The 27,233-nt window shown below is 45.3% G+C and overlaps 1 protein-coding gene across 2 annotated transcripts in view; it reads right to left on the bottom strand.

Moving 5' to 3' along the window:
* The window catches only part of UTP20 (UTP20 small subunit processome component), a 65,635-nt gene that overhangs the window by 2,537 nt on the left and 35,865 nt on the right, over positions 1–27,233 (bottom strand). Inside the window, exons 32-60 of one of the 2 annotated variants that reach the window (XM_068938877.1) lie at positions 26,558–26,645; positions 25,178–25,321; positions 24,458–24,508; positions 24,209–24,361; positions 23,514–23,669; positions 22,955–23,095; positions 21,891–22,028; positions 20,456–20,595; positions 19,842–19,936; positions 18,716–19,017; positions 17,391–17,530; positions 16,753–16,909; positions 15,843–15,941; positions 15,057–15,224; positions 14,194–14,360; positions 12,909–13,050; positions 12,480–12,596; positions 11,484–11,654; positions 10,588–10,716; positions 9,994–10,104; positions 9,147–9,226; positions 8,304–8,373; positions 7,003–7,185; positions 5,950–6,081; positions 4,283–4,415; positions 2,862–3,061; positions 2,427–2,498; positions 1,288–1,554; positions 493–619 (exon numbers count right to left, since the gene is read on the bottom strand). In XM_068938877.1, coding sequence (XP_068794978.1) covers positions 493–619; positions 1,288–1,554; positions 2,427–2,498; positions 2,862–3,061; positions 4,283–4,415; positions 5,950–6,081; positions 7,003–7,185; positions 8,304–8,373; positions 9,147–9,226; positions 9,994–10,104; positions 10,588–10,716; positions 11,484–11,654; positions 12,480–12,596; positions 12,909–13,050; positions 14,194–14,360; positions 15,057–15,224; positions 15,843–15,941; positions 16,753–16,909; positions 17,391–17,530; positions 18,716–19,017; positions 19,842–19,936; positions 20,456–20,595; positions 21,891–22,028; positions 22,955–23,095; positions 23,514–23,669; positions 24,209–24,361; positions 24,458–24,508; positions 25,178–25,321; positions 26,558–26,645 — 4,073 coding nt within the window. The remainder of the gene's footprint in view (positions 1–492; positions 620–1,287; positions 1,555–2,426; positions 2,499–2,861; positions 3,062–4,282; positions 4,416–5,949; positions 6,082–7,002; positions 7,186–8,303; positions 8,374–9,146; positions 9,227–9,993; positions 10,105–10,587; positions 10,717–11,483; positions 11,655–12,479; positions 12,597–12,908; positions 13,051–14,193; positions 14,361–15,056; positions 15,225–15,842; positions 15,942–16,752; positions 16,910–17,390; positions 17,531–18,715; positions 19,018–19,841; positions 19,937–20,455; positions 20,596–21,890; positions 22,029–22,954; positions 23,096–23,513; positions 23,670–24,208; positions 24,362–24,457; positions 24,509–25,177; positions 25,322–26,557; positions 26,646–27,233) is intronic. The other variant, XM_068938866.1, reaches the window with a different exon arrangement.

Below are 27,233 nucleotides of genomic sequence, written 5' to 3'. Positions count from 1 at the left end.
ATAAAAAAACACCCTGTTTTACATGAAAACTCAAACACGCTTTTAACCATTGGGCATGGCTTTTTCTGCCCCCCCATCCTCACAACAGATCTAGCAGGGCAATTTAAAAAAAAAAAAAAAAAAGATGACATTTGGTAACAGCATTTTTCTGGCTTCCTTAAGATCTGCATTTGTTCCTCTACTCAGCGAGGTCTCAGTCTTGCCACCGCTTTCTCCACCCTATCGCATACTCTAGTTTTATCCACTTGCATGCAGGTGCCTGCCTAACTTCATTTCTGTCTTTTTTCTCTGTGACCACATAAAAGTTTCCTTCAGCTGTCATACACTCTCCTTTCCTGGTACTTAGCTTAGACTGCAGCTAGCTGATATTCACTCGATTATGACATCCGTGCATCAACAGACAAAAGCAATGGCAGGCAGTGTTTGCGTTGAGGCACGGAACTGACACACCACCTTCTTTCTTTGCTAGTCTTTGCAAAGGAAAGCACTTACCTTGCTCTGCATAGGTGCTGTTCAGTTCCCTGTACAGAGGGGTGAGAATTGTTGGAAGATACGGCTTGATTCTATCTTTTCCCAGATCCACCGAGATTGCTCCCAAGAACTTAAAGACACAGCTTCTCTGAAAATGAGCATATAGGACAATGAGGGAAGGGAGGTAGGGAGTACCCGAACTGTTACGAGCGCGCTATGCTTCACTGTTCAATGTAAAGGGAGTTGTTTCAGAGGCGCTAGGTCAGAAACTCGCTGCTTTTACAAGGTCTTACTGCTGCCAAGTACAGCCTTTGGATGAGAGACAACCCCATCAGCTGTGATTTCACTAGGATGATGTTAGCTGTTAACACTTTGAAAAACAAGACTTGTTCTCTGTCCTCTAAAGCTCAGCCTCTCACTCTGCACCACAGGGAACTGCAGTGCCTTTCTGTCACTCTGTCTCACTCATCCTCCCCCCCCTTCTCCCAGCAAATAACTGCACACTGCTCTTCCCCTGCTTACGTAAACAAAACACCCTCAGGCTTTAAAGCCAGCACTCTCTCCCCTTCAGCTTGGTGCCATTGGCTTTCTCACCTCTCACAGCCCCACGCCATCAGCAAGGAGAAGCAGACTGGCACAAGCCTTTCCCCAAGAATCTCCACCTGAAATGCTTGTTTCTTAGCACACTAATACTAGCTTCAGCACCAGCTCCCAACACCCTCTGCAGCTGGTCGCCTGCGAGCAAAGAGCCAGAGCAACGCTCTTCTGCGCAAGTGCCTCCAACATCAAGTGCAGTTGGTCTAACCCTGTTCTTACCTTTAAGGGGATCTTAGGGGAATATGCTGCTTCTCGCTTTGCCATGAGAGAGAGTTTCTTCATTACCCATAGCAATGTGGCTGGTGGGCCCTTCTCTTCTGCGTCTTCCCTTTCTCCCTCTCCTTGAGCAGAAATCTCTCTCTCACCCTCCTCTTCGGAGGCCTCTTCTATCTCACAGTTGAGTTCCCCTTCGACCTCTTCGTCCTCTTCTGAGGCAGGGGCTAGCAAGTAAATAACTTTGGCCACAAACAGCAAATTCTTTATAACCTGAAGTGTGAAAACAGAGCAGTCAGTCAGTCGGTGTAGTTTCCCACAGTGCCAGCACCAGCAGTGACCAGGGCATGGAAGAGCCAACGCTAGTTCTGAAAGAGGAACTGGCCAACCGAAGAGGACATAATGTGTTCAGCCCATCCCATGCGACCCGAGTGTGTTACTCCCAACAAGGTCCACCTCAATATTCCCTTGCAGTTTGGGAGAGTCTTTCCCCAGACCCTGAGGAAGGTGAATACTGTAGTGATACCAAAACCCTTTCCCCCACAGCACCCAGTGGCTGTGAGCACTATAGCACTACATAAAACACATTGGCTACTGTCCCTTTAGGACTCTGGCATGCCCCTGAGGTAGGGCTGCTCCTCTTCTCTTCCCCACCTCAGGCAGCTCCTGGCTCTCCACAGAGGAAATCTCTGTGACCAGGCTCACACTGGAGTCAGACCTTCAAGCAGCAGTATGAAGCTGGGTGAAACGCTCCAAGCGGAACAGCGAGGACTCCAGTGTGGCTGCAGAGAACCAGCTCCAGGATGTGGTTGCCCAGCCTGCTCCGGTCTGGGCTGCAAGGGCCAGACTCTCCCTGACAGAGGGCCCGACAGAACGAACCCCAGTCTTGCATGATGCCCTTTCTGTCCCTGCCGCCGCTCAGTCCCTCTGACAGACTGACACCACGAGGGGGACTTTGCTGGCCCCTCTGGGACATGCACCTGCTTAGACACCCTCAGCACCGAGCAATTGGCCCTGCATGGTGTATTGCCCTGAACTGTCACTAGACAGCGACGCTGCTGTCCTGACTAGAAGGCAACACTCCTTTCATGGTCCCTGGCCTGCCCCATGCCCTCACGGAGCCCCAGACCTTCTCCTACTCTCACCTGCTCTCCCAGAGACTGGTCCAGGAACTTGGATTGCAGCTGATGGCAGAAGGCAAACACGAGCTCCTTCATCTGGGGAGACAAACAGGGGGAGGGAATTTTTACAGGGCGGGGAGCAAGGGCGAGAAATTCGAAGTGGTGTTTTACAAAACAAACGTGACTGAAGCGGTCCCCAGGAGACACAAAGGCATCAGGCTCAGCACAACTTTTGCCTGCACCTCACAGCCCTACAGGGAGCCTTTGTGCTGCTCAGACACCAGAGAAGTCCCCTCCCAGCAGCAGGGACACCTGCTCAAATGCTTTAAATGATCAGGATTAGGCAGCAGATGGAACCAAATAAGAGAGAAATGTGCATGCCAAGCTACTAAAGGTATTCTCATGCCCCAGCCAGGGAACAGCTAAAGGCAGGAGGAAAGGAATAACAGACATCACTACCTTTCTGTCCAGTTCAGCTGTCAAGAAGAATGTGGATGCGGGCAGCTCTGAAGACATCTTCTTCCTCTTCCCTGCCTTCCTCTCCCTCCACCTGCTGACAAGATCTTCTGGCTTGTGAGATGCGAACAACAAACCAAAAATCTGAGTAGCTGTCAGCCAGACCCAGCTGTGAGGATACCACAGGTGAGACTGGACATGACCTGGGGGAAGAAAACCTCTTTTAGCAATGGAGCTGGTCAAGCAAGAGGAAAAAAAGAATCAGGTCCTTCCAAGAGTTACCACAGCTCATGGTACAGTCAAAAGATGAAGGCAGTGAATCGGGCTCATCTGCTCAGAACGTAATCAGAGGCTTCCTAGGAATTTCTACCCAGCCAAAGCAGAGCGTGGCAAAAAGCTACAGGTAGCCAAATGCCCCCACCATGACCAGGCACTCTGGAACGCTACTACAGCGCTTCCAAACACCCCAGGACGGGGCCACTGCTGGAAAGGAAAGGGCCATCGTGGGCAAGAAAACCACGCGCTGTGCAAAAACACACCGCTGCGCAAAAACACACCGCTGCACTCCTCCTGGCTGCCAAGTCATGTTCTGCCAGCATCTACGGTCCCCTCACGGGCTCAGTGCCACAGTGGCAGCTCCTCTGCCCGTGATGTCTCAGGACTTGCACCTGTGGGACTCTGCAGTGAGCTGGCCCTGCTCTAGCTGGTCAGATCCAGCTCCTGGATGGAGGCTAAACATGTTTCAGAAAAGAGGCAGAGGCAACCTCTTGTCTTGCCTCTGTCCGAACTACGCATCGCTGGGCAATCCATGAGTATCTCCTATCCCACTAAAAGGCCCCTGGCAGGCCGAACTCTTTGAAGACACAAACCAGCCAGATCCAGGCTTTCTGATAACTGAAAATGAGGCAAATTAAAAACACACCAACAAAATGCCAGTGATCCAGTCGGACATTGCAGCATTTAATTCACAGGAAAACTGCTTGAATCAAATGGCCTCCAGCTCCTAATGTCCCAGCAGGCACACGGCATTTACAGCGCTATTACCCTGTCCCATTGCTTGTTGGCTGGTATGTACGATCTCATCAGGAAAATCTCATCTTCCTAGGAGAGCCAAAAGCTTTCATCTAAGATGATGTAATTATGGGTAGTCACACGGAACACACAATCATTTGCAGCTATTTGCTCTTGGGATTATAGAAAATACTTCCCAGCAACTGGAGCAGAGGGCATGTTGCTTTCATCAACTCCGTAACCTTTTCCATTAACATCTGCTCTTTTGCTGCCCAGTAACTGCCATGTATTACCATTTATGCAGCATGCAAACCTTGAGTGACAGTTGAGTTGTTTATGTTAGGGTGTGAACATCCACACAGCACACTGAGAACCCTCCTTCTAACACAGCCATAATAATTTTTGTTACTTACCCCAGATACTGTTCACAACATCACTGTTCTTGGTTAACTGAATCAAGCTGCACTCTGTGATTAGCTTTGTTACCAGCACAAGAAAGCTGAATAGCAGCCTATCTGCAGCCTTCTCCTCCTCCTCTTCAGTTATCTAAATAAAATCAGCAAGTCAAGAAAGATGTTTATGAGGAACTGAAGGTAAGTCTTATTTACCCTACTAGATAAATCTCAGATGAACCCTCCAAAGATAAAGACTGACTTGCCCCAAATTCCCAAAATACACAGAAGGGAAGCAGCCCCATTAAAATATTTCCTCTGGAGACCGAACCTCCGCAGGAGATTACTACAGTCACTCTTCTCTGTGTTTGTACAGGCACATTACTGCAACAAACCCTTCGGTTTGTAAATGCATGCAATCTACACACACAGGATATCATTTCTGCGTACACATGTACCTGTGCACATTTGTATCTCCTTCTTAGAGCCAAGATGAGCTCAGATTTGCCTGCGCCAGCTGTGAAGCTCCCTGCTGTTATGACGACACTACGCACACTGTATTTTACTAAATTACCTTCATGTCCTGACCGCCGTGCCTGCAATCATCAGCTGGCTTGAGATAACCAGCCAGTGCTTTATCCACATGTCACAGCACAGGGGGAGATTACCCTGAATTCGACATCGCTGCAGACAGTTTATTTTTGTCTCTTGCCAGTCAGTCTACATACCCTGAGCCTCCACAAAGCTTTTCTCTCTTGTTCAGCACGTTGCCTTGGCACATTAGCAACGTATATGGCCGCTTCCCAGGCACAGTGACTGGGAGCCCTTTGAGATTATCACATGCCAAGCAGAATCAGAGACAGCCCTGTTATTTTGAGGTAATTGTGTGCACTAAAGAGACTTTCAATAAAACAAAACCATGGCCTGAAGTTCAGGAAGGGACCTCCTTTGAAAGTTAAAGCTGTAGATAACACTGAACAAAGCAGTCACAAGCGATGCACTTCTGACCTTCCACGCTTACCCAGATCTGCGTGCTGCCAGCAGTCACGTTTCCAGTTGCTGTCAGCAGGACAGACAAGCTGTTTTCCAACTAAACAGATTTTAACACGTCCCAGTGCTACATGTGCATCCTGCCACTTTTTTTTCTTTTTTTTCTTTTTTTTTTTAAATACCCTCACTTTATTTTTCTGAAAACAAACGAACAAAACCAGAAGTCCCTTCCCTCCTACTGCAGCAGGAAAGACTAAACATGCAGAGAAAGCTACCTGGACACACATATTGCTACAAGCTGTCAACCCACAAAGTCACACAGAAAAAAAAAAACAAACGCAAACACACAGATTTTGACAGTCATCTCACAATCCCTTTCCACCCACAGATCTTTAATAGAGGCTGGAGCATGGAGCAGTGTAACCACTGCTTGCGCAGCCTCCCTGCAGGCGCAGGCCAGGTGGCTCTGCAAAGTTCCTTTGCCCGTGTTAGGACAAGTGGCACCAAGTTTGGGCTTACAGACAGAAACGTGGTTCTAGGTCGGTGACGTCCCTTTCAGAACAAACGCGTGTGCTTTGTGTCTTTCCTTAGTCCCACACAGTAGGTACAACAGTTCAATCCCTCCTAAGCTTATTCTTCCCTTCTTCCATGTTCTTAATTCGCTTTCCCCGAGTCTCACGCATGGTAGAATGACTTACGTTTTCAAATTTAATAGGGTTGATTTCTGTTTCAATCAAGGTGAGGACAGCTTCAAGCCGCCTTTCAAACATCACTCCCTCCACTTCAACAAACAAACCGCAAGCCTGGGCGGCCAACCTTCTGTGTGAGCTCTGCCGACAGAAAGAATAAAACCCCCTTGTTACTACTTCTTAACAATCGAGTCTTGCAGCTCACACATGCAGAAGCTGGTAGCGACTCCGACTTTTGTCTGCAGCAACAGCATCCTACAAGAGGCTGGTTTTCAGAGTACCCCTGTAAAGGAGATGTTGCCAGCTAGGGACACAAACTCCCTGGCAGCACAAGTCATCCCTGTAAACACACCCTAAAACTGAATGCTGAAAGGCCCTTTCTAGCCCAGATTCCCAGGTGCAGAGCTCCGGTGGGCTACTCTGCATTTTTCAGTGCTTCACAACACAACAGATAGCTCACAGCTATAAGTCAAGACTTAACATATCAGAGATGAAAAGGATCAAGTGTTGAAAAACACTTCTTCCACTGCTGCAGAGGAACGGGTCCTGAGGCCTCTTGGAAAATAACTGAACATCCAGGCATCCGGACCAAGATGGGGAGCCTGTGAGACTTCCACTTTGCCGCTCTCCAGGAGCCAGCAACAGAATGAAGCAAGTCTGAGCTAAAAACACCGCAGGCTGCCAATTACTGATATCAGATAAGCTTTAAGGAATGTGCTCAAACGTTTCACCTAAACAAAGACTAACCTCGGGGAAGTCCCTGACCCAAAAGGGGAACTGCAAGAAAGCAGTGCAACGTAGCTAGGAAGTTTGTACGCTGACCTACAGTGACAACAGTTCCCTACATTCGTGTAGCTATATGAAGCTTCATCACTCCCTCCTCTTCTCAGCAAGAGGAGAGTTCAGCAAGAACTATGGTGGTGAACATGGCTCTCTAATGAGCTTTTATTCTAGGCTGACTCTTGCCCATACTCCTTTCCTAAAACTAATACATCAGGCTGAATTGAACCCATCAGCCCACGAGTAGAGCCTAGACCCGGTCAATGAAAAGACAAAAAATACCTTCTTGCTGTGAAACCACTCGGTGACCAGTGAAAACATCAGATCCTGTTTTTCGTTGTTTATCTTACTGAGCAGAGATTTACAAGTCAAAGCCGCCATCTTTTTGCACTTGGCAGAGTCATCATTTACCATCATCATACAAAGAGAGAGAAAAAACAGCCCGCAGTATTTGTGGAGGAGCTCCTAGAAGGAAACGAGTATCAGTCAGGCTGTCAGTCAACTGCACATCTCCAAAGAGCTTCTGGCATTTAAAAGGAAAAAGCAGAGTATTTACTGCACAGCATACAGGAACAACGCCAACCCCAAGGGGAGACCATAGCAAGGCAGCTGAACAGAAAGGAGGGGCTGATCCAGTTGTTGGAGCATGCAGGGAGGACAAGGCAGCACCATCCCTGCTCTGACACGGACTTGCTAAAACGGCCCTGGGACAGCAACTTAGTCTCAAACCTTAAAAAGTATCTAAACGTCTAACTCCCACTGAAACGGGCCTACGTTCCCGAGTACTGTGGCAACGGGCCTACGTTCCCGAGTACTGTGGCAACCAGGCAAAGGCCCTTCTGTAACGCAGGGATAGCAGCGCTTTGCTACTTCAGAGTTGTTGGGAACCAAGCTGAGACACTTAATCTAATCAGCAGGTGGAGATACACAGCTGACAGTGCAGAATTTTTCTTCCTTCCTCCCAAATTCTCGCTCAATTGCACTTCTCTCACTCTCCTATGTACTCAGTCAAGCTCAAGCTGCAGAGCTCAGAGTCAGCTTAACACTTTGTGTATGTTAGCCTACCTAGATGCATAGTTAATTTTTTAGCTCTAATTTTGATCCATCCCACTGAGAAGCCCTCCCTCTTCAGCCAGGCTAACAAAGCAGATGTGTGGTACATCACATACCAGTACAGTCAACAACATCCCTCATGGATGCTAAAAAAACCAAAACAAAACAAAACAAAAACCACAATGGCAAAACTCTCAAATTCACTTTCTTTTCATACCCAACCTCCTTAACTGGTTGCGTTTCTTCCTAGCATAAATCACCATAAAGTTTATCCAAATTCATGCTGACAGAGCTCTATTTTACTTGCAGACTGAGCACATTAGATGATGAAGTACTACAGACTCTACAGTATGTCATTTCTATTTTGGAGCACAGCCAAGTTCTTTGAGATAAGTGAATATTCCGCTCCTGATAAGAGATAATATGAGCTACCAAACGATCCCAATATAAACTGCTCTAAAAATGCCGTTATTGCAAACGCCTGACAAGAATTGACTGCTTAATACTTCATACCATAGGGTGCTTGTTACCTGTGGGAACATGTCAAAGAGGTATGCAATCATCTCCAGTGCAGACTCCCTTCCAGTTTCATACTCGTAACTGTGAGGAAATAATTAACATTTGGAGCTGGGTTAATTCCATGGAAAGTTGCTAATGATTTACGAGAGCGGCCAATGCCAGTAATACACACTGCACCAGGGATCCTTCTACAACAACTACCAGACACCTGGTCTGGTACTCAGGAGAAAGGAAGCCACGGGCCCACCAACTCCAGCTCCCAGAGGACGGGCACCGGCAGACACAAATGGACGAAACAGGGCTCCAGCCAACTTGAGTCAGCACAACAGCGCAGCGCTACGAGGCTGGAGGGCACATGTAAGCTACTGTCACTTTGAGCAAGGGAGAGGTTGTGCTCAGAAGGTGGTTTGGGGCACACTGCCCTCTCCATACTGCTGAACTGGTGCAGTTGATATCAACTGGGCCTGAAGCTGCAGTTCAGGCCGCTGCCAGGGGACAGCAGTCAGATAAATGCACTTTCCCTTATTCCTCCTGGATCTTCCAGTTCACCTGGCTCATAAGCAGTGCAGCTGGTTAACCACTAAGCAAACAACAGAACCTTTGTTTAAAGGTTGTTTAAAGGGATAAAAAACCCCACCAAAACCAGATGTGAAACAGGGGAACAGAAAATTGCTATATTTACCAAACATCCACCTCCGAAAAAAAGTAGTTTACTTTTAGAGCTAGGAAAAATCAAGACTTTAGCCACCCTCTCTGCTCCTTATGAACAGCCCTTTGGTACACCAGAAGGCCACTAAAGTCACATTTAACCAACCAGGCTCTGTTCTGACAGAAACGTGGGGAAATAAACTCACTCCAGCTGTGCGAGCATGAACTCCAAATTGGGTCTCAGCTTGTCACCAAGGGGGTAGTCAAGAATATATTTTAAGTAAATCTGGAATAAAACACAGAGAGGAGTTACCAGAAACACCAAGAAAAGCTTATAAAAAGGGTATGAGGCAAATATGACAACGGAGCAGCAAGTTTAGTAGAGACACCCCTTCCCTCCGTGCGTGCAAGTTCCTATCCCAGAGGGGACCAAGTGATCTCAAGCTCCACACCTGGAACAAGATCTGCAGGCGCTTGACATCTGCCAGATCAGTCTCCACAGTATTATCACGACTTGACCAGGCTTCTGTGAACAGAGATTCATCAGCATCCTTCAAAACTAATTCTGTAACTATGGAAATGAACCATTTAGTTAAGCATAACCCCTGCTGCATCCATACTCCAATGTCTGAAATGAAGCAACCAATGTCGTCTTTCGGTTGTTTTTAGCATAGAAAGAAGAAAGTAGCCATGGGAAGGAACCATGGATCACGGCAAATTCTCTTCTGCTGAGACACAAAAAAGGGCAAGAGCTTAGTTTCATGGGCCTAAAGGACTCCAAAGGAGGGACTGTGTCACTGCTGCTCAGTAGCTTTCTCTGAAGCTATTGCCATGGGTTTTCACTATGGGCAAGCAGCCTGCTTTTGCTATGCGTCTGCCACAACAACTAAGCCAGCCAGACAACAAGGGGATACGGATTAGTAAGAAGGGGAAACAGAGCTGACGATTCAGCAGGACTAAGACACATCTCTGAGAGCTGGAATGGCCACATTAAGCTCTCTATCCTGTTAGACTGCTGTAAATAAAGTAAGATGAGAGTTTTATTCTACCAACCTGCCTGCACTGGACTCGCACGGGCTCACTCTGGCCTGTGATGGCCAGCTGGGCAACCTTCTGCAGCACATCATCGATTTCAGGAACAATCAGCTTCCTGGATAAAATGGCCTAGAACATGAAAGCACAGCTGGGGTCACGCCATTTTGGTTGCACAGCACACGATGTAGTATTATAACCTGGGACTACACTTGCCTCGGGTAGTACATTAATATTGGCTTTTTCACATCTTCAAGCATAGCTAGAGGGATTTAAAAAAAAAAAAGCAGCTTGCAAAGGTTTATCTATTTCTTTTGCAAGACACAGAGCTAAAGGTCAGGGATGTGGATTCTTTAGCAAAAACATCCTCAGACCCAAATGCATCCTCGTAGGCACCAGAGGTGCATAAAATCACCACCTAAACAATTTAAAAGCAACAAGTTAAATAGTCAAATTGTGCTGCTTTTTTTTTTTTTTTTTTTCCCATAACAGAGAGCCTTTAAGAGCATTTTGTGACCCGTCTCTAACACGAGATCTTTCAGGCTGCCACCATGAGGTAGAATCACTCTCATTCCAGTAACTCTCAGAGCTTATACAATCACTGCATAGAAATACCTTGAGAAGGCCAAAGGCAGTAGCTTGGCGTGATGAATCATAAATGTCTTCTTCAGCAAAGCCAAGCAACACCTGGAGCTGCTTGTCTGTTATGCGGCTCTTCGCATTCTTCACAAGTATTGTAACAGACTGCAAAATCAAATTGCACATTGCCAATACACATGCGGCGCTATAAAATGCAAGCTCACACAAAGCCTGACTCTGTTTACACTGCTTTGATTTGAAAGTACAAACTACTGCTCCAACACTATTCTCATCATTTTGCTTTCAGCTGGCAGTTTTAGGACAAAAACTGAACACAAGCAAATACATATGAATTCAGATAGGTCCTTGAAATGAGTGGCGATGCTCGTGAACATGAGCCAGGATGCAGAAATGCAGTCAGGCAGAGGGGAAAATTCTTCCAGCACTGGAATTCAGCATTATTTACTCTAACTTTCCCTTATGATCATGAAGCTGTAATTAATTCAACAAAGCATTTAGAAGACATGCACAGGAAGACGCTTCAAAGAGTAGAATTTGTCATTACTGTTACTGATTGCCCTCTTCACTTCAGTTGCAAAGGTTCGCTTCAATGAATTATGTTAAAAGCAAGCTATCCAAGTACAAAACTGACACCTCTCAAAAGAGGGTAGTAACAAGACAGCGTTATAGGGAAACAAAAAAGGCTTCTGCAGAACACTTCCTCAACTCCCAGCTGTGCGTTCGTTGGGGTAACTTTCTCCAAGTCTGCACCTGGGAGAGAATGAGTAAGACCTTTTTTTTCCTCCCTACCTTGTGGTCTCCAGGCTGTCTCTCCAGAGCCAGCCAGCTGTAGGAAGGATCTGCAGTTGGACAAGTCTCATTCCACAAAGTTAATCCTAAAGTAGAAGTGAGCAGAGCTGGGTCGGACTTACTTTGAAACAGTTCACAACCAGGTGGAAATTCTGGCCTTTAGCTACTCCTGTCTTGGCAAATTCTTTCAGCAACAGGAAAAGCTGCTTGGTTAGTGGCTCCAGAGTCGTATTGACGGAAGGCAAAGGGAACTTTAAAATCCACACTAAGGACTGCAGAGCACCGGTTATCACCTGAGAGAAAGAGCCAAAGGACAGCACGTGGGTATAAGGACACTAAAAGAACACTTTTCTCACTCTAGCTGCTACAAGTAGGGCCAGGCTACCTACAACTGTGGTAAAAGGGAATTAGTCAACAAAAATCACTCTTTCAAGCCATTCATATGAAATACAAAGCATTTCGCAGCTCTGAGAACACTGTCTAACCCACTCCCTAATTCTCCACCTTTGTCTTGCTAGCACAAGGCATTAACAAAGGGATCATTCAGTAGACGGTGGGAATGCTTTCTGAAGCAGAGGTGCCCTCGAAGCTGCTCTGCCAGAAACCCAGGTCACCTGAAAGCCTTGCTCCAGGTATCTATTGGTGTACAAGGTCTGCCTTCCACTCCTGGGAACCTCCAGGATCAGCAGATTCCCTCCTATGCTCACTCAAATCTGCCCAAAAAGGGAGTTGACTGCGATGCTGGGGGAAAAGATTGGATCAAGAAACTATGGCTACGACCACACCGCTTTGAACAGCCACAGGGGCCCTCACAAGCCTCCTCTCAGATGGTTTGTGAGGTCTGTAGAGTCCTGGTATGAACACGCTTCAGGAGAGCTTGGCCATACAACTCAACCTACAGAGCTAGGGGCAGAGCATTCAGTCCTCCATCAGCAACAACCACTCCTCCCCCTTAGGGTATCAAGTTATCAAGGATAACAATTTGTTTATCTGCACGCCTATGAAATCAGGTTTGAAAACGAGACGCCTTTCTCTCCCCTTGCAGTTCACTTGTGAAATGACATCTGTGGATTAGACCCTTCTTAGTAGAAAGGACAGGCTCCAGCTCAGAACTGTACCTTCACATCCATGGATTTCAGGCAGTCTATAAGCAGCTGAACAAAAGGATCTAACATTTCCAAAACACGCTCATCAGAGGAATTTATTTTGGATCTCTTCAGGCTCATGTGTAGCAACTGGCAAAAAGAACATATAGGACACTCATCTCAAAGTCAGGCTGGGACACAAGTCAAGTCAAGTCCAGTCACACATTTATTCAGGTTATAGTAGAATTTATGCCATATCCCATTAAAATACCTGTAACACAGTAAGCACTTTTTATAGCTCTGTAAGAGGCATCACTGCAGTTACCATATGCAAAATAAAACTAGGTCAAAGCGGCTGTGTTTTTAAACACAACATGTGACCGTGACTCCTTCCTTTGGATTCTTAAAAAAATTTTTTTATTGCTTTCAGAGCGTTCTCTTTGTATCTGAAGAGATCCTTACCCGAAGTCCTGAATCAACCAAGACAGATGTGTTAGTCCTGCTGCTGACAGGTGCTTTCTGCCCTCCTCGGGTGGGAGTGGGCTGGAGCAGCAGGCAGCTTTCTGGTTGCAGCCGAGGATCTGGAGGAGGCGCAACTTTTGTTCTGAAAAACAGTGCAAGGCAAAAGAGGAAACTTTAGATTTCAGCCCTCTCCAGGATAAGCTTGCTATCGGGAGTGGAGAGAGGTGGACTGTGCTCGGCTGCTGCCCACATAGCAAGCAAAATCAGGTCACAGCCACAACACAATGAAATAAATTGAATTTGAGAGCCACATGACAGACAGGACTCTCAGGCTTGGGAACAATGTCACTATTGTGCAGACCAGCAAATACACACTGATTTACGTAACATCCCCATTATTTTCTCCTCCAAGTGAACATATCACCCTCCCACATCTGTCCACATTTACAGGCACTTCATTTACAGACTGTTCCACAACAGCCATGCTTTTTTCTTAGCCCTGGCTACTGGCTGTATCTAAGCATTGCTCAGCAAGTGCTTCTGGCAGAGCCAGAGCAGTTTAAAAAGTACCCTTCCCTCAGCACAGGGCTGGTAACTTAGGACGCTTGACGCTCCTTGTTATCCAGTGCAACTCAAAGCAGAACGGCTACGTGGAAATCTCTCTTAGAAGTTTTTCAATTAAGGCAGCAATAATTATTGATGGCTTTTAAAAACTGCTCCAAGAGGCCTGCAAACAGCTGTCAGATCACAGTAAAAGCCAGTCTATGTAATAGGACATGCAAGACACCTGAACCATTTCTGAGTAGTGACACCATAAAACAAAAAAGAAATCTGAGAGCTATTCTCCCTGACTTCTGCACCAGCTCTGAAGTGATTAAGAGGCAGGCCACAGTTTCTCTGGTTCCCGACTCTAGAAAAGTGCCTAGGAGCCTAACGGCCTCTTAACGTGTTAATTTGTAGGTTCCTCCTACACACACACACACACACACTCTCTCTCTCTTCATCCAAATCCATATACCAGCTTATCAGATGGTGAAAAAGCCTCACTGAAGACCTTGAGCACCTAGAAGAACAGGCTCCCACAAGTTCAGAAAACGATCGCTTCCATTTCCAAGCTGTCTCCCTGCCCTGGGACCGTCCAAATCATTTGCTCACATCAAAAACAAAGGGCAAATAAAAGGACGGAAGCCCTTACAGATATGACCAGTTGGATTTGAGAGCTGCCATTTTTGCAAGCAAACCCCCAACTGATAATACACCAGCTGGGTTACGTCCTGGAACTCACTTGGCCTTCTCAGTGAGTAGAGGCAAGTTTTCGCTGATGAGACCATGACTGAGGAGGAGAAGGGATTCTGCATTCATGTCTGAATTGAAGATCAGCCCTGCCATGATGTGACGCAGTGCCTCATGCACTTTCCGCACTATCTTCAGGCTTGTGGTGCTCTCCAGAATCTGTAAAGGCACCACCATGAGACTTGGTCAAAACACAGCAGGAGGGCAATGAGCTGCCATCTGTACTGAGAAGTCACAGGAAGAGCCAGATCAATTCCTCTGTCTTCACTTGCTGCCTTAAATCCGAAGCTCTCTACATGAACAGCATCCCATCACCTCAGCTCTGCCCCAGCATCCCTCCCTTTCCCTCTAGCCTGTTCTCAGGCTTCTGCCCATTCCCCTCATGCCACTGGGACGTACCAGAGCTCACGAGCAAACAGGGGTGCATAACCCTTTGAAACAACCGCATCTCTGCACAAGCTTTTATTCCACACGGATAGAGCCTTAATACATTTTGGCAGTGTTTCCTTTATGCACAAGGGATCCAACCACAAAAAAGCCTGCAGGACTTATAGCGCCAGAGTAAACAGCATTAACAAGAGTCACTGCTGCAGAGGGAGAATGAACTGAACAGTTACAGTGGGCTGTTTCCTTTCTAGCTCAGCAGAAAGCTTCCCAAAACACCACTCCCTGTCCTAGATATCTATAACAAAGTCTCATTTTATGAACTGAGCGCAGCCTGGTTTTCAAGAGGAGAATAAGTAGCCAAAGCTGGATTACTGAAGTAATGTTACAGCAGCCACCAGAAGCTCTAGAGTTTCTTCTAGACCATACACAGCTCAGGGCTTAAGAAAGGCTACGGATGCCTTTTCTTACCTCTTTCAATGGCAGAATAAGTTTCGTCACCTGGCCCTTCCCTATGTATTTGCCGAGAATTTCATAGGAATCATAACTCTTGCTCTTGCGTGCTTCCATGACCTTGGAGACAATTCCCTTCACTTCCTTCTCTTCAGCTACATCCCCAAACAGCTCCTGGTTGAAAATCTTTGGAAAGCAGCCAAGAGAAGTGAATGAGAGGAGCAAAAAAGTAGAGCCAGACTCCCACAATAACAGCGGAACCACACTATTTTTTCCCTACCCACAAAATACTCCCAATTCTCTGGGTCCCCCACAAATCACTCCTACCTTTCCTTTGTCAAGACAAAGCACTCCAGTCTGAGCAAACTAGTGGGGGAAGCTGTTCTCACATCCCTCTGTGGTGTTGCGACAAGGAGTGAGAATCCAGTCACACCAAGGCACCCAAAGGTACCTCCTTTCTGGATTGCCAGTTGAGCTCCTGGACCCTGTGGCCCTGCACTGACTAGGTCTCTGCTGAGTATCGCTCAGCCATCTAGAGCACTTGGCAAAACAGTTACATGTCTTAATCTTGAACCAATTCTCTCCCCAGGTGCAGGGCTCAGGGCACACGCTCCGAGGTACTCCGTTCCTCTACAAGGGGTATGCTAATGCCCCATTAAAAAGAGTCTCTCTCCTTTGCAGTAAATGCGCAATCAGCCCTGCTTGCCATCAAGTACGAGGCAATCCACAGACAACCCTCTGCTCCTCCCAGTCTCCCCCAAGCACTTCACAATGCACTTTCCTTCAATCTTGAATAACTTTTACCTCAACCAGGATATCTAAGCAAGGATCCAAATCACCAGCACTGAGCTTGCTAGTAAGGCCCTTCAGTAACAGGTTCACAGTGAAAGTCAGCACGTGGAGCTAGAGAAAAAGAGAAAAACCATGTTTTCATCCCCCACTCCTATGCACTTATTATGTAACTGGATGGAGGAGGGACCCCACAGCAGAGGCATCACAACTCACACACTGCACCTGAGCTTTCGCTACAGGAAAAACTACTAGGAGGACAAGAATCCACGGGTGAGTGGCAGGAAGAGGAGCCCCATTCCTCCACACACTAGCAGGAAGGCTAAAATTTCCCTCTTTTCCCAGTGCTCTTACTGCTGTTTTTAGGCTGTGCTAATCAGCGCTTTCACTGTTCCAGTAACTAGAAGCTCATGTTTTCCCACTGCGATAATACACATAGGAAATTGTCCTTATCACAAACCACTGTGGAAAGAGGAAAGATGAATTAACAGTCAGGGCTTTGGAAGGAAGTAAGGCTGCAATTAGCATCTCCACCACATGCTCCCGGAGCAGTCTCTGTGGCAAGTCACCTCTGATGACGTCTGACCCTATCAAAGTTACTGGAAAGATTCCCATTAATTTTTAAAGGAACCAGAAATTTATCCTTCAGCCCTGTACCTCAACTCTTCCCTGGGAAAAACGGAGATCCTCTTTTTCTTCCCTGCTTAGACTATAAGTTCTTTGGGTACAGTGCCTCAATTAACATACGTTTGTATACTATTTAGCCTAACAAAGAATGATGTAGGGTCTAACAATAGCATCCTACCTGTATTACACCAACTATTCTTCCAGTGCAAAACAATTTCGGTAATAAATTTCCCTTTGGATTCTCCTCCTAACACTTAAAGGCCTACAAAGATCAGAAGGGCAAGAAATTCAGCATTACCTGGTACCCATGGACGAGAGTGGACTGCATCTCTTTTAAGATGTAGAGCAGGTACTGTGCTCCCAACACTTCCATGATTTTAGTGAGGGTGTTGCGGGCAATGTCCCGGATTTCCTGGGCTCTGTTCCTCAAGAACGAGCAGACTTTCAGCAGGATGCTGAAAGCAGAAGTGGACAGCTTAGCTCACCCCCAAACAGAGAAGAACTAATTACACTGCTAAGGAGAAAGGCCGCTTTTCAGGACTGTTTTACAAGCAAAACCATGTTCAAAGTCAGCCTCACAGAAAGGCTTTATAGTCATACAGATCCGTCCTTCTTCAAAAAAATATTACTGACTGTCCTTTCTTTCTGTACAGTAGTCTTTCTTCAGCTCTGCCACCCCTACTTCTGCACCCCTACTTCACCACTCTGCTCGTATTTAAGGATTTACCAAATTCCTTTAAAATTCAGGTTTATAAAAGTCAAATGCAGACAGCAGGGCGTTTCACTAGAAAAAAATCTGTTTCTAAAAAAAGTATTTAAGGTCTGTTAGAATGCCCCTCCTACATTTAGCTGTGTGCATAATCACAGCTTGAGAAAGAAGCCTGCACTCACGCCCAGCACAGTGAAATGCATTCGAGGAGCTCCTCTGGACTTTACCTTGGCAGGTTGGCTTCCATCACTTCTTGGGGAAGACACTGCATCACCCTGACCATTGCAAAAGCTAAAGGCACACGAACTACCTCGTCATCATTCACAACATTGGATTTCACGAGCTTGTGTTCCTCATCTCTTTTAACCTTTTTAAGACAAAGCAAAACACCATGCACGTTTAACATAAGAAAATAAAATGAACACAGTTTTAAACAAAGCATGTGTTTCCTCAGCAGACCCTGAGAAGAGATCAGTATGGCAAGTTAGCTCTGTTTTCAAAGACTTGAGGATGCGGAACCGAGCATGACTGCATTTTAACAAGTACAACTGTGTATTTGTCTAATGCGCTACATTTCACAGAGGGAGGTTCATACTGTGACCTCAGGAGCAGTTTATGGAGGGAGTCAACTAAAATTTATATACACAATTTTGCAATTACGTGGAAGTCTTCTCAAAAAGTGACTTACTGCACTGGATGGACCTGCACTGCAAATTAAAAAAATTGCAGTGTATAGCTCCCTCTGTGCACTCCCAGGCAGAAAACAAGGGAGATAACAAAAAAGGGAGAAGACAGACTGAGAGTGCCATATAAAAGTTAGAGGCCTTCCAGAAGTATACGTCAATATTAAGCATTACAGCGATGACTTCAGTCATCCTCAAAAGGGTTAGCTACATCATACATTTAGATAGCCATACCGCTTGTTTCATAAGGGCCGGACAGTCTTAAAGTATTGACCCTTAGCTGACTCACACCTTGTGGCATCCTGCTTTGTAGATGAAGAACTGACTGGAAGAAATTAAGGGAAGGATTCATCTCACTCACATCTAGTCTAAGGTAATTGGGATGAATGATGGGCGAGAAAGAAGCACCTCCTGAAGGTATTTGGTCTCACTTACCTTAAACACCTTTCTTAGGATGGCACAGACAACCTCTGGAGATGCTGTCCTTCTCTACCGACTGCAGGAAAAACCCAGGCAGCAAAACAATGACGATTCCCTGCCCTTTCAATACAGAAGCTAAACTGGGTACTAATAGGTGACTGAGAACTTTTCAGCCGGCTACACGAAGTGAATTGTTTCACTTGTGTGGCTCAAGCCAGTTCACAGCAGGGAAGTGAAGACACCATAGCCACACTGACCAGAGAGGCTGTCAGCAATCTCAATAAAACACCACGGGGGGTGAAGCTTCTCTTGTGCTCTCAAGTGGCCTCTCTCTCCAGCTGTGCTCGTGCTTTGCGTGGTACATTTCACATGGTCTCTTTGCAGCACCACCCACCCCTTACAACAGCAGCACAGATCTGTAAACAGCCTTTCCAATGTCAGCTCCTCACCTTTGCAACAATACATCTGTGCAGTTTAGGCAAGATGTTGGATGTAACTGTATCTTGGATGTGTTTGATTAGACATTCCAGTTCTTCTTTATTTCGGGGTAAGAAAGAAACAGTTTTGATCACTTGCTCAGCATCTTCAGATGTCTCCGCCACCTGTTCAGGCAGGACCAGCACAGGCTCTGCTGGCTCCTCAGGGAGATTCTCCTTGTTTTCCTCAACTGTCTCTTCTTCCCCTTCACTCTGCTCCAGCTCCATGGCTTCTTCACCCTCCACCACTGGCTCACGATCCATTGGGACAGCTCCTGTGAAGTAATTGTCAAAAACACTGATAAACGCAGGAGGGCACAAAAACTGAGCCCTTAAAAGAGACTCTCGTGATGGCTTTGCTCTGGACAGAGCTCCTGCCCACCACCAGCAACAGTAAACGATCACTAGGCAACAGAGTTGTTTTACTGGGAAGAGAAGTCCCGGCATGCTGGTTTCTAAAAACCACCCATCGGGGCTAGGCTTAAAGCAAAGACTAAGTTGTTCTTTGGCTCAACTCCACAGACAGTTTAACAAAGCTCACTGCCCCTGAACGTTAGAGAAGCGCCATTTGCTTATATTTGATAATTTCACAAGGCAAGAGGTACTGACAAGCGCAGCTGTGAGATATCCTCCTTCCTCAGAAAAACCCAAAGACTGCAACGTAGATAACCATAATGGTGAACAAGCCATTTCTTTCAATGAAACCACAGGGGGAAGCAGGGCCAGGGCATACAGCAATGTGCCCAGTCTGCGGATAACACAGAGCAGCTCACAGCAAGGACAGAAACGCTCAGATGCGGCAGGTGTGTGCAGCCCTTGGAGAACTCCCAGATTACCATAAACCTGGTCTGGGCTGTTTTGGCCTACGGAGGCCTGGTTTGAGGGAAACGGAGAGACAGCGTGGAGATGGTTTCCTCTACCTCTCCTCAGAGTGCCAACACACAAGAGGACAGTCTGCACTGCTCCTGAGGAGATAAGTCAAAGGTAGTTTTCCAATATGCCCATTTTAAATAGCTGGGAGTAGCTGACCTCAGGAGTAAAACACACATTTTTGACTAATTGCACTTTGAGCAATCAGAAGGAGCGCATCTATACTCACCAGCAGAAAGCTCACCTTGGTGCTCAACGGTCAGAAGCTGTTTCTCAAGTGTTTCATGGTCAAAGTGAAAGGCTTCCAGCACTGTTTCTAACAAGCTGTGGAAGAAATAAACGGAGCGAGATCAGCTCTCCACACAAAAAGCAGCAGAAGCATAGACCAACACAATGGAAAACCTTAAAGGCACTTCTAAAAAAATTTCAGACTCAGTGACAGTGCAGCTTGAGGCGGTTTACGCTGAAGTGACAATCCAAGGTTCCTTTTCAGCTAGATGAGTGCTGTGACCTAGCTCACTGCGAAGTCTCACAGACAGCGGTGCTGGAGCAACGGAGGTGGCCCAGGAGCAGGGACACTCCGGCAAGAGCAGGAGCTGCTAATGCTGGAATGCACGCAGCGAGTCACAGTGTGACAAAGCAAAGACCTGCTAATCCTTCACAGCTCAGCCACGTCTAACTGCAAGGCCACGCCCAGACTTTCACTTGCACGAACCCACCTCAGAGTGGGCAATCTCTCATCCCAGTGAAGAGGCCAAAACCCACGTGATGCTTCTTAAGACACTGAATTTTGTCTTAGCAGCTTTTGGAGGAACCTAGAGTAGAATCACTCGTAGTACCTACCTGACTCCCAACTTTGGATTGATCTGCCCTGTTTGCAGGACGTGGATGAAATGCTTTAAGTGGTACAAGTATGCTGACCAGGAGAGATGCCGGCAGACAGCTCCAACAACTTCAACTGAGGCTGTTACCATATTTTCATGCTGCCCAAAAGACAGAAATTCAATTGCTGTTAACATTCACACTGAGTAAACGTCTAAAGCATCCTTTACTCAAAGTAACAAAGGAAAAAGAAAGTAACTGCTGCCTAGTGAGGATGCTTGGTACTCAGCTCCTTCAAATCTCCCCTGGTTACTGGATAAAAATCACAGTTCACCAAGCTGATCTCCAGACCCACTTCCTCTAAATACTTCTGCATATATTTTATTTTTTCCCTCACATGACTAATTCTATGAGCCCACTTGCATGAAGAGCTAAAACCAGGTATGAAACAGTTCAGACACCTAGACACAGACAGATCACACATTCCTGGGCCACGATGACCAACTAGAAACTCACAGTGTTAACCCACTGCAAACGTGAAACAACATGTGTTCGTTTTCTTCACCAGTCAGGCTTCAGTCAATGCATTTTTACTTCCCATCAGTCAAATGGGAGTCACTCCACTGAGGGGGACAGTCTGTACGGCTGCAGGAACCAAGCCAGGTGCCTGAGTTTTAATTGCTTCTGCTTCAAAACAGGATTTCTGACAGTAAGCAAGTTCGACAAACTACGTTTGCTTGGTCTGATATAAGCAGATCTGCTGTCCTACTGGTGGTGTGCAGGGAACTGCACAGACTCGTAAAACCTTAGCTTTCCAAGTCTCAGACAAAAAGTCTATCTAGACTGGCACTACGAGTAATTCCATCTCATGTGTTTTAAATAAAAGGTATGAAAAGTGATCAACAAAATGTCATGACATCCTTTAAGCCTTAATTACAAAGTTGCTACTGATTTCAGAGATTCTCAGCCAGTTCTTGCAGTTCATCCTTATCCCTGCCATGAAAACAGTATTTATTCCCACCTCAACTACTAGGTATAGCCTATTACTCCCCATCACAAACATTCTGCTGCCAAACAGCGACTAACCTCTGCTCTGAAGAGTCTTTGCCACAATAGAATATAATGTGAGCAGTCCGGAGGAATGGGGGGGGGAAAAGAAATCATCATCCGATTACAATAAAAAACAAACAACAATAATCCCAATCAAAAAGCCAGTGAAGAGATACATCTTGGAGATGGAGGGCAGGTTTAGCAGATACAGGATTGGGCCCAGACTGCACCTGCACCTTCTGAACCCTCCTTCCACCACTGAAAAGAAGAACAGCACTCTCATCGGGAAAGGGAACACTCACTCCATAGTCCTATCAGCCTTTTAAAGTGGCAAGTCTTGGAAGGAGAATGATACAAGAAAGGTAAAAACAATCAAAACAAAAGGCATCCAATTACAAAAACCTACCTTAAGCATTTTTTCATTAAAAATGGCAGTAGTAGCATAAGGCATGATGTAGTTCTGCAGGGATTTGGAAGACAGCACAATCTTTTTTTCAGTGAGCTGCTTGGCCAGTTTCCTCAGCGCTCGTGCCCTCCTGTGGATCTGAGCCAAACATGACAGAGAGTGAACGAGGCAGTTCCTGAGACACAGCTAGTAGAACAGAGCACATACATCCACAAGTCCTGAAAATGGCGCAGTTTTAGTCATGACATAGACACAGCACATTTTTTTTTTTTAACACGGATAGGTCACACCCTTTCCATTCAGTCTCTGGGCTTTCACCAGTCTTTCGCCTCAACAAATATTCCCACTCAATGGGTTATTTCACTGTGAATTCACAGTCATAAGAACGTACCATCTTTAGGTATCAGACAAGCAAGGTAAATGATGTAAGATGAGAAGGCCTGATAAATTACGAGGAAGAAAATTTCAATTTCATGTTTAAATTTAATTACAGATGTAATGAAGGCTCTCTCTGATTTCACCTCTGAAAGCAGGAAGAATGTTGTATTCTCATAGTACAAGAAAAATAGGGAGGCTAAGCTTTGGGCAGCATTTAAATCAAAACGGCTTGTGAAGGAAAAAAGGCTAGACAACCTCTGCACAGAGGGTAGCAGGGAACAGGCTGCTCAAACAGACATGTTCCCTGCCTATGTCAGAGGGATCCTCAGGACACAGTGTTGCTGGCAGTGGGATGGAGATGCCTGTTCAAGGACATGAACAAGCACTTACAACAAAATCACTTCTTGTAGCCAAGTTAGGAGAAGGTACAAATAGTGTTGCTAAATTATGAAACCAAAATATTTAAGAGCAGAAATACTAAGGAATTGTGACTTTGATTCAGTCACCCACACGTAACTTCAGTGCCCGCATACCTTTTTTTTTTTTTTTTTTAAATGACCTCTAATGATACAGCTTCACCTTCCCTTTAACAGCAGCGCATAGGTGCTTTGGCAAACATTATCTGACAGTAAAAAGCTCTTGCCTCAGCAGGGGGAAAGAGGCACCAGTTGCACGTTGCCTTTTACCTGGATGTGTTTCATGTTCTCAAAGAAGTCCATGTCAGGATCATGGCGGTTGGTCAACTGGACCAAATCCCGGAATTCAGGATTTGCTGGGAACGTTTGAATGAGGCAGGCAAGCAACGTTGTGTAGTCCTGCTGGATGCTCTGCAAACAACAAGCAGTGAAAGTTAAGTACCCCTTAGAAAGGCGACTAAACACTCCTCAGAGCAGCCATGCTGTCATTTACAAAGTGCTTTAGGCCAACGAGTCCTTTGGTATTCTTTGGTAACTGCAAATACACATAAATTCTGGACTGCAGACAAATGAAAGAAAACTCTCTTCTCCAAAGAACGAGCTACTACTGAAAAAAGCTAAACCATGGCAGAGAAACACAACACAGCAGAGTGTTGACATACTAGATTTTCATAAGATTTCAAATGAAGGGTAAGTCTGATTACAGTGGGTACCTGCATTTCTTATCCCAGCAACGTACTCACCAAAGAAACCATCTATAAAGAGAATCACATATGCCCTGGTGTCCTGAAGACAGCTGGAGACGTGCAATCAGATGGCAGTGCCTTACCTCAGTCTTACTCTTCAGCCCCCTTCGCAGAGACTCCAGGAGAGTGTGCTGGATTAGCTCCCTATAGTCGTCTTCTGTGTGGTTGATTTCTGCCAGCCGGCGGATAAAACTGGTCAAGCAAAGGCTTGCGTTGTCACCAAGAGCCATATCCCCTAGCTGAGTGGATAAAGAGATTGTACCACATGAGTTGGGTTATGACACCTTTTTCCTCCCCAAACAGATTAGTACACTGGACATAACATGATAAAGCCTAAAGATACCCAATAATTCTACCAACTCTTGAGACCCTTCCTGTAAAAGGTCTAGACCTGAACCAATGCCAGTCTTCTAAATGGTAAAAATCCTTTCAAACTCATCAGCGTGCCCACGCAAGCAGGACATGCTGCAACAGAAAGAAAAGCAGCCTTTCAAGATTGCAACAGGCCTTTTCTACAGCACAAGCTGACCAGACAGTTCCAGGGGCTTGCTGATAGAAATGCACATTGCACTTTGGTTGGCTTTTTTGCTGCAATGTATTTGCTGCAATGTATTTGCCCTTCCAGACACAGAGAAAAAGGCAAATGGATAAAATGCTATAACAGGTGTTCACGAAAAGACCCAAATACACCCTCTGAATGTTCTCCAGTGTCAAAAAACAACCATGTAAAGTAATGAAAACATGGTGTGCAAGGCAAGAGAAGGAACATGCAGTCAACCTGGATGGTATAGAAGCAGTTGTGCATAACAGGGATGAGGAAGTTGATATCCACTGATTGCATTTCCTTGATGCGGGCTGTGATTGACTGGAATGCTGACAAGCGCACATCGAAGTTGATATCATCGAGATGCCGTTGATCAAAGGCATTCAGCTAAGAGAGAGCAACAAGTCATTCATGAAAAAGGCTAGAAACATGACAACACAGTGTTACAGGAAAAATAGTGAATAACCAAGAAATTGTGCATACCTCAACAACATCAGTAATGTATTTCAGTTCACTGTCCAAATCAGATAAAGTCTAAAAATAAACATGAAAGAAAACATTTTAATTCATGTAAGCGTTAAAATGTTGGAGGACTCAAGACTTAATCCTAACCACTTGAGATTAAAAATAAAGAAAACAGCATCAGCCTTTCTCCTGATAAAGCTTAATAAGAGTCATTTTGTCATCAGTGTTTCCTTCCACAAGTTGGAAGATGTGTTTTAAGTTCCTAAATTTCTAAACCATCTACATCGAGTGTTTCCTGGATTTTTCTGCTGAGAGGGAAAGAAAAAAAAAAAAAAACAGTTATGTAAGTCGCTTCAGAAAAGCAAAAAACTGCTATAAATCTGTAAGAGGAGAATACAAATACAAATCAGCTTCAGGCTGCTGAAAGCCATTTCTATGTCTTCATGAAGACATAGGATTCGTTATGGATGAAACGTGCTTTATTTGGCTTCTCTCGCACAACAGAGCCCTGGAGATGCTTACATCAATCAGGCTGTAAGCCAAAAGTTTCACGGCTCTTTTCCCAGTTCATTAATGTCTATCACATGCAGTTCTGTTACTTCCACTTAACAGATGATGTAGATTAAAAGCTTTTTAAGTTCACGTACAACAACAGTAAATACAGCTATTTATTTTGTTCTTCATCTGTCAGAAGGAAAAAAAAAAAAAAGTATAGAAAGGTACTTAAAAATGCAATACCTGAAATACCAAGCACAACTTCTGTCGAGATAGTTTGTTCTGGATGACAGAAAAAAGCTTTGCTAGAGGTCTGAGAAAGCTTGTGGGGTTTGAGCAATGCCTCAACAAGTTCTGTACGGTCTCCAGAATGTCAATCTCCGCATCCTAAAAGGGATAGACACACAGCTGTCAATATCTACCGAAATCTCACCAGATCATTTCATTTCCTTGGGAAATATTTCGAGATGCAGGGTGAACTGAAGTTACTCTTTGCTGTATTTTATTCACATCACAAATACTGAACGAGAACAAAGAATCAGAGCACGTTCAACGCATTCATCACATCTCAAACACTTACAACTTTTCAATTAGATACCAAACACAGTGTTACAGAGGAGTGTCATCAGAGCAAAGACTTTTTTTTGTACCTTTCCTCAAATGAATCAAAGTTCAGGAAAACTAACAGAGCTCAAAAAAAGAAGTCTTTCAAAGTTACAGGTTGCTGCCTAGCAGGTCTTTCTTCAAGCACAAAACCTCTCACTGAGCAACTACATCTCTTTTAAGAAAAAGAAGATCCAAACCTTGTTCCAAAGACTTAGGCAGTCAAGCTGAATAATCAACAGATTCATTTATCAGAGACAGGACTGCATTTTGGAAAACACGGTTCGGCAGGGAGGGAAACAGGAATTCCAGACAGCAGAGCCACCAATATCCTCAACACTTGCACAAAAGCCTAAGGCATGAAGAGCTCTCCTTCTTTCAACTGCAGCCCATATGCTGGGCATGTAGGAGGAATCTAGGACTTTAAAGGAGAATTTCAATTCTGAGATGCACTTCTGTATTAACAGATGGATTCTTTAACAGTGGCAGGTGAATGGAATGGAAGCAGAACATATAGGGCCAGGTTAGCAGTACTGTACGACGTTTGCCCTTCATCTTGCAACAGGCCAAAGTGGCACTGCCATTACACAGCACGTCTTGCATACTTGATCACAGATGTTCATATTGCTGTCCAGACAATGTGGCTTAGGATTTGGGGTGCATTAAGTCCATGTTACAGAAGAGCATTTATTTCAATCATTGACTACTGCTCAGTAGCAAAGGAACTAAAGATGAGATAAATGCTTCTGCGGACTTTCCCTATGGTAAAGGGGGAGCAGAGCCAGTCTAGGCACTGGCATTTCTGCAAGGCATCTGGTGGCTCGTAGGCATTGACATGGAATGACACAGTGGTGTCGAATGTACTAGAAACAAATGGAGATTTGATTTCAGGCTAGTTAGGAGAAATGGCATGTAACCAATAAAGAGACCTTTAACTGCATCTTAAATAAATCTATGTTATTAAACATACATTTTTCTTTTTATATATAAGAGGAAAAAAAAGATGCCATTTCAACCTACCTGGTCAATGTTACTCTGGTGAAGGAAAGAGAGGAGGAGGCTCACAAGCACTGAATTCTGACTCTTTTCTTGTATAAATTTGCTGATCCTAGGTGACGAGACAGACTAGTTTACTATTTTTATATCAATCTAATCATCAGTATAGTGCAAAAAAGAAATTAGTCCGTGCTACTGCTATAAGGCTGTGTGACAGCACGTCCATCTGTACTTAGGCTAACAGAGTTTCCCACTGAAGCCATGATATTAAATACTTTGAGAAGACCCTTGAAGTCACAGAAAGTCACCATGTTTGCCACAGGCATCTGTGAGCTCAAAGAACCAAGCTCCTCAAAACTAAGGGAAAGGAGAGATCTTCATGGGGGCACCAGGGTGGGGAATGGACAAATACCAGCTTTAAAACAACAGAAGAGTCACTTCCCAAACGTCAGCCTAGTTTGAAACGTCCATTCAGCTCAGTGGGGCTAAATTCGCCTTCCGCCACATAAGAAGTGACATCAGGAGGTGTCACACCCTATATATGAAAGCAGAATGTGTCTGCTGGTCTGAAGAACCATGTCTTTTATATTTTCAATTTAAAAAAAGGAAGGGAAAGCCTGTGCGTATACTCAAGCTAGTTCCCACGAAAGACTTTCTATGAAAGTTCTGAAACAGGTAAAACCATGTTCTGAACATAGCT

This window comes from Struthio camelus, chromosome 1 (assembly GCF_040807025.1).
Source record: "Struthio camelus isolate bStrCam1 chromosome 1, bStrCam1.hap1, whole genome shotgun sequence".
Classification (NCBI taxonomy): domain Eukaryota; kingdom Metazoa; phylum Chordata; class Aves; order Struthioniformes; family Struthionidae; genus Struthio; species Struthio camelus.
This window is presented reverse-complemented; position numbering and strand designations above follow the sequence as displayed.